Source organism: Oratosquilla oratoria, chromosome 28, assembly GCF_046742065.1.
Source record: "Oratosquilla oratoria isolate Oo_2021 chromosome 28, ASM4674206v1, whole genome shotgun sequence".
Lineage (NCBI taxonomy): Eukaryota > Metazoa > Arthropoda > Malacostraca > Stomatopoda > Squillidae > Oratosquilla > Oratosquilla oratoria.
The window spans coordinates 2142501-2150000 of record NC_134804.1 but is presented as its reverse complement, the minus strand read 5'-3'; the positions used below and the strand labels follow the sequence as shown (position 1 = coordinate 2150000).

Below are 7500 nucleotides of genomic sequence, written 5' to 3'. Positions count from 1 at the left end.
ATCTTATTTGCTTTCTCAGAGGCTGAAATACACTGCTTGGATGATTTGAGGTCGTTACTGATAATTACGCCGAGATCTTTTTCACTATCCACTTTTGTTAACGAATTACCAAATAACTTGTAATCGTACTTGTGTTAAATTTCATTAGCCACTTTTCAGACCATTGCTGTAATTGATCTAAATCTTCTTGAATATCTAATTGGTTTGAGTGATCATTTGCCACTCCGCACAGTTTTGTATCATCAGCAAATTTGGAAACAGTAGATTTTAGTCCATGGTCTATATCATTTATATATACTATGAATAGAAGTGGCCCAAGAACGGAACCCTGAGGAACTCCACATGTAACACTTTTCCATCCAGAAGTTTTTCCATTTAAAACAACTCTCTGTTTTCGACCATTCAACCAATTACTAGTCCAACCTAATAGGCTACCACTTATTCCATGCAAAGCTAATTTAGTAAGTAGTCTTTCGTGTGGGACGGTATCAAAAGCTTTTGCAAAGTCTAGATATATGATGTATGTATGTATGTATGTACGTACGTATGTATGTTTGTATGTATGTATGTACGTATGTATGCATGTATGTATATATGTATGTATGTATGTATGTATGTATATATGTATGTATGTATGTATGTATGTATGTATGTATGTATGTATGTATGTATATATGTATGTATTTAGAGAAAGCATATAAGAAAGTTACAGTCTATCTTGCCACGGAATAAATGAAACGTCAGATTAACAGGACATGATTTTTGATTATCTTATGTGTGGTGAAGTACAATTATTGTATCGTCATTTAAGAGATAGGTCGGTTATCCTGCAGTGGCCTACTTGAGCTGAGTACTCCCATGCACAAGGTTTGTTAAAATGACATTTTGGCATATCTCATGTGCAAATCTAGCTGTGAACCTTTCTTCGGTGAGTCTAAAACTGATAACATTATCATCTCTGCTCTGTTTCTGGTCACGTGTGCTAATCGACTTATACTAGGGAATGCATAATGTTTTCATTAGCAGAAATATATCCTAAGGCAGAAACTCAAAACATATAACGTTTTGGTCTGGTGTAGGTCTCTTGCAGTCTCCTTCATCCCTATGTTCTTATGTTCTAATAAGGTAGAAATGACTGAGAAGAGAGTGGGGGGTTAAAATTCCCAGAAAGGTGTTTTTATAAAGATACGCCGGAACCTATGTGCAATGACAAAGATTGCAGTGGAGGCAACGTCATAATGTGAAAATTGAAGATATTACTGGACAAATACACAGTCAGGAAAAGAAGGCTGAAGTAGGCAGGTCACTTTTTAAGATGGAGAAAGAATAGTAACACTGCACGCAAGCAATAGTGGAGTTGATGGAAGAAGGCATGTTGGGAAATCATATGTTAGGTGACGTAGTCAGTGACCTGCGGGACTTCGTTGACACCCCAATAAACTGTTCAAGGACCATGTAAGTTCATGTATGGCCTAGGAACTATCAATATTTGCCGCAGAAATAGAAGGGCACGAAGAGACTACGAGGAGAGGTATCGAGTGTCATAGTAAAAACATCAACATATAAATGTAATCACCATTTGTTTTCAACCTTAACCCACACATGTGGTACATCTAAGAAAAGACTCACCTATGCACCTGGTGTCTTCGTCAGGATGTCTGGAGCCGAGGAAACTATGGGCAAGGGCCAGTGGGATGAGGGCGACGAGCGTCACCACATTCAGGTACGTGATCAACGGATTGGACATCCCCATAGCAATCACTTCCTCCTTCGTGGTCGAGTTCTTATTGTAAGCACACAGAGCCTGTATCTGGAGGAGCAGGAAGGCTTAGTGCGTACACCTCTGCAATTAGTCATTTTTATGTCTCCCTCATCCAACGTAAATTCTATAATATTCCAAATCCAAAATAATGTGATTTTAGGAGTCATATAGGGAAACCATGAACCTCTTCGCTACAGTGACTTATTTGGCAGATTTAATTCTGGCTGGCACCAAGTGATTCTATTCACAAGGGTTTCACCCTTTAAGGGGTTTAAGACTTTATCAATATGTTCTTTACCAACTTTATCGTGGCAAAGGCCAAACTATTTTAAGGAGAATAACACAAAGCGCGTTATGCAATTTGAGTCATGTCAAGTCTGCACACCAACATAACGATGCTCATGAGGGAGGGTCTGAGTGATTTATTCCTATCAATACGATGTTGGGCCTTTTAATATTTGTTCTTGTTGCGGACAGGCGATTCAGTCGTACTGAGAGGGGCGGAGGTCGTCCCTCTGGATCTACTGGGGTCTTTTTCAGTCAAAAATCCGCCTTCTCAACTGAATAAGACCTCCCCTCTGTCCTTCTCTGGAGTAAACTTCGGAAAGTGTGTCACCGTGCTGAAGGGCTTCAGCTGGCGAAAGGAGAGCGTCGTCCTGTCTGTCGGGACAGATAGGGTCTTACCCTGTAAAGGATGGGCCACATCCACGGCCGGGCTGATCTCTCCAGGTCCTCCTCAGACGGGACTAGGATGGCGTTCCCGATGAACATGGCCTCATGCCCAATCACGATCCTTTCCCAAGTGCTGATAGCACGGTCACGTGGACGTAGGGTTGCGTTCACTGGGGGAAATATTGAGATAATAAAATAGAAAGAAAAGAGAGGAAGGAAAGGAAGGTGGGGAAACATAATGAAAGGATTTGTACGGCTTATTAGTGGAGGTCCATTTGTAATTTCGCTTTTTTTGTTTGTTAAAATTGATTTAGCAACGGATTCTGGTCCAGAATATGATCAAGATGAGAAAAAAATAGGGTTCCATTTTTTCTTACATGTTTAATAGGTAGTATTTTGAAGAAATCCAAGATGGCCGCCGTAATACTCATAAAATAGACTTTTTCGTATATCTCTGCATGTAGACATGATATAAACATAAATAATAAGTCTTATGTGTTTTCACACCCAAGGAAGCCATTTCTGTGATTGATTTGACGAAAAAATGCAAGGAAAATAAAAAAAAATTGTTCCGCACGAAATCTCATAGTTAATCTTACGTAGTCTAGTTAATGCTATGTTTATTTCCCGCTGTAGTACTCGTAATATAGATTTTTTCTTTGCAAGTGAACATGATATAACCATGGCTAATTTGATTTTTCTTATGTTTTCAGGTAAGAGGCAGTTCATGAGCGTCTAGAAAAGAACACCTAGCCTACCTCCAAGATGAGTGATTCTCCACCAAGGAAGATTGAAAAGTCTGTTGATTTTGGACTTTGCTTTATTTGCCAAACTACCATCGGACCAACTGATGATACCAATTTTGTGTTGAAGCCTCAACTTTCTTCTGTTGAGAAACTTGCTACTTGTGCTGAGCAACAATACAAATACGGGGAAACAATTGCTTGCGAAAGGTCTTCAATACCATAAAGTTTGCTACAAAGATGTTACTAATAAAATGCACATTGACCGAGCAAAAGCAAGGTTTGAGAAAGGAATAGCGTCAGGCAGTGCCACAGAAGTCCGACTGAAAAAGAGAGGACGGCCAACATCTACAGTACTGATCTGGGGGAAGGAGTGTCGATACCCAGAAGGTGTGCCCGAGAAGAATCTTTTGACAAACAGAGGTGTATCATATGTCAGGAAGACACAATCAGTGAATTGCACAATGTCTCTACCAAAAACATGGGACTCCAACTCAAAAATATTGGCCAAAATACAAACAATGAGAATCTCAAAGTGAGACTGAACAGTGTAATTAGTTCACCAGACTTACTACAAGCAATAGCTGAAGACATGAAATATCACCTTCCATGCTTAGTTAAGGCAAAACGTGATATCGCTAAGACAGAAAAACGAGGAAAATCAACCAAAGTCAACTTTCGTCAGGTGCTATCAGATCTTGAAATTCTTGATATTGTAGAGACTGCCTTCAATGACACTACAAAAATGTTGTGCTCAATTTGAATGAAATTCAGGAAACCTATGTCAACCTACTTAAGGGGCATGACTTACCCCTCTTGGAGAACCACAATTATAAGCCTTACCTGAAGCAACTGATTCTACAGAACATTACTGATGTTCAGTTCAGCCAGCCCCATAACAGAACCAAGCCAGAGCAGGTTCTTTCTACAAAGCTTAAAGATGAAGCAATATCAAGCACAATTACAGCAGACAACCTCAAAAACGACTTAAAGGTACTTTTGCAAGCGGCAAAAATATTGAGGAGGGACATCGCATCTTCTCCAACATGGAAGTTTAATGGAACCTTTGCTGATTACAAGCCGCCCCCCATGCTCAGCATCTTCTGTAAGCACGCAGTTGGGGGAACAAGGGACGTTGGAGATAGCAGCAGGGAGGAATCCATTGATGTGGGTGCATCGTTGCTTGCACAACACTTTGTCAGTTCTTATAAATCTAATCGACAGCTATCGTATGAATCAAAAAGCAAGGATGGAACATTCAAACAACGATCTGAAACTCCACTCACTGTTGGCTTAGCTCTCGACATACACAATAATACAAGATCCAAAGTGCTTGTAGAGACACTTGCTCATTTGGACCTCGCTATCTCCTACCAAAAGGTCATGGAAATTCACGGGAAGTGACATGTCCGGTAGGTTTGCTGATAGGAGCAAGGACTGGTGCTTCAAGGTCTTCTTGGGGTGTGATAGCAAGATATTGGATTGGAAACTGGTATGTTATAACACATTTGTAAAAGTTCACTATAAACCCACTATCGGAGAAATAATAACGGAAAGTACAGAGAAACTGTATATTTCGACTACTATCTGTAGTCGAAATATACAGTTTCTCAGTACTTTCCGTTATCATTTCTCCGATAGTGGGTTTATAGTGAAGATATTGGATGTTCTGGAGTCTTTGGGACAAGCAGATCCATCACCACAAGTGCATTCTCAGCTGGAACGCTTTGTTTATCTGCTGTACAAGTCTAAATTTCACACAAGCGTAAACGAGCTTCGCTGGTTCTTGTTTTCCAATCGTGCTGCTGAAGGAGAGAGTCTTCCACCTACAACAGGTTCATTAAAACTACATGTTCAGCGAGCACAGTACATGGCAATGGTATGGAGAAAAGCTGCAGAAAGCCATCCATCTCTTCCATCACCTGTCGGATATGGTTGGCAGCTACTTTCAGATGAGAACACTTATGTTCCAGTTCGATGCCTGAATCCTCCAGCCCCTGAAGCACTAATGAATCTCTTGAAGTGCGGATGCAAGAAAGAGTGCATGGGGAGATGCACCTGTCGCAATAACAACATTCCTTGTACTGAAGTGTGTGAGTGCATCGGTTACACTTGTAACAACAAAGCGAACATCAGTGAACTCAGTGTTATAAATATCGGCGAGGATGACAGAAACATTTTATGTGAACTGTAAAAAAAATGATTTCGATTGTAATCGTTTACTCTGGCTTGTTCATTGTGATCGCTTAAATATATGCGTGTATAAGTGTGTATGTAGGTGGGTGTTCAAAATATGTTCTAATTGAAGCTCGTTCATTTAATCGAGATACGATTATATAAAGATGCCTCACTGAAGATCGGATTTCATGATAGCAGAACCCATTCTGGATATATTTGCTGTAAAGAAATCAATTTGGACTGTACTGATTCAATATTTCATCTTCCTTGCTATAAATGACTTCCTCGGGTATGAAAACATATAAAAAGACACATTATTCTTGTTTGTATCATGTCTACATGCAGAGATATGCGAAAAAATCTATTTTATGAGTATTACGGCGGCCATCTTTGATTTCTTCAAAATACTACCTATTAAACATGTAAGAAAAAATGGAACCCTATTTTTTTCTTATCTCTATCATATTCTGGACCAGAATCTGTTGCTAAATTAATTTAACAAGCAGAAAAAGCGAAACGTGGTTTTTGTGACAAATCAGCCCACACTATATATCTGGAGATGCTCAGCTACGACTGAAACTGTCATCTTTGCCCTATGTACCTGAGCAGCCATAGCAAGTGGAGGACGTCAACAGTACCGGCTAGGGGGTTGAACCAGGGTGAAAGTAGGTGTGGGAGGTGAATTCACATCTCAACTTGTTGTTATAAAACACTTATAATTATATTAAAGACAGAGACCTTTACAATGTGTTTTCCTACTTGTTTCTCTGTTTTCTGCTGTCAACTACTTGTTTATCTATCCACTACCCGTCTACTTTATTTGCATTTTCTCTTTCTGTGATCAACCTTTGTATATGAATGTCAGATGAGAGCTTATTAGTTCATACATGTGCGTGTATGTTTGCTTGCGTGTGTATTTCCGTATGTTTGTATGTTCGTGTCAAGTTTCAGTAAGAATATTGACATTTGATATACAGTACCATTACTTACGCTTGGGGCTGTTGTGCCAATTGATGTGCCAGAGGGAGCCAGGAGTGCCAACGTTTCTGGTACATGTCACCTCCTTTGCTCCATCGAAGGCCCTTAATAATATTGCAAATCATCTTATATGCATAGACATATTATGCATTTTTGCTATGTTAAATAATTCCTTTAATCATACACCAATTACTTTTTTATCTAAGGTAGAGAACTTCAAAGCACACATCCACCCTACACCCACTCCACCCCCAGCTGTTGTCCCTCCCACCTTAGCTCCTCGTGGATGAAGGTTTACCTCCCACCCCTACCCCGTAACACTGCTTGGGTCAAAGGCAATGCTCCGGCTGAGGTTTTATGGAAAGTAATTGACTATCTTCCTTGTAAGGGGGAAAAAGCCCCCCATATATAGAATTCCAGATATATAGGATATGAGAAATGTGTTGTTAAGGGCATTCAAAAGCTTTAATTTGAGTAGTAGAGCTTGTGTTGGAGTTGGGAATGGTAAGGGTGAGTGGTTTGAGGTGAGGATGGCGCTGCGTCATGATTGTGTTATGTCACCATGGCTGTTCAATGTGAAAATGGATTGGATGATACGGGAGGTAAAGGCAGAGGATTGGAAATTATTCCAATGGATAGAAATAGGTGAGCCAGTTGTTGTTTGTTGATGACACTTAACTTCTGGCTGGATTAGAAGAGAGTCTAAGACATAGTGACGGAGTTTGTGGAGATATGTAAAAGAAAGAAGTTAAAAGTAAATGTGGGTAAGATCAAGGTGATAAGATGTACAAATGGCGGGGGTAGGATTAAGTTGGAGATAAGTCAGGGGCGAGGTTAGAAGAAGTGGATAGTATTTTGGATCACATGTGGCAGGGAATGGAGGAGTGGAGGGTAGAGGCAAATTGTAGAATGAGGGAAGCAACTAGATATCTTGGGGGAATGAAAAGTGTCGTAATTATCTGAAGATTGCAAAAAGATTATATGAAGGAGTGGTTGTGGCTACGACACTGTATGGGGGGCAGAGACTTGGAATTAAATAGAGGCAGTAAGGAAAAATTTAAATGTATTTGAGACGAAAGTGTTTAAGACGTATCGTTTGTGTTACGAGGGTGGGTAGTGTAATAAATGAGGAGGTGAGGAGGAGAGTGGAGGTGGAAAGGGAGCTGG

At 40.1% G+C, this 7500-nt stretch overlaps 1 protein-coding gene across 1 annotated transcript in view; it reads right to left on the bottom strand.

The window, feature by feature from the left end:
* Window positions 1-7500, bottom strand: part of LOC143040194 (protein O-mannosyl-transferase 2-like) — a 103570-nt gene that overhangs the window by 19910 nt on the left and 76160 nt on the right. The window contains exons 13-19 of the mRNA XM_076210860.1: window positions 6346-6437; window positions 5529-5574; window positions 5008-5235; window positions 4487-4666; window positions 3535-3647; window positions 2447-2604; window positions 1630-1810 (exon numbers count right to left, since the gene is read on the bottom strand). Of these exons, the coding sequence (XP_076066975.1) occupies window positions 1630-1810; window positions 2447-2604; window positions 3535-3647; window positions 4487-4666; window positions 5008-5235; window positions 5529-5574; window positions 6346-6437 (998 nt within the window). The remainder of the gene's footprint in view (window positions 1-1629; window positions 1811-2446; window positions 2605-3534; window positions 3648-4486; window positions 4667-5007; window positions 5236-5528; window positions 5575-6345; window positions 6438-7500) is intronic.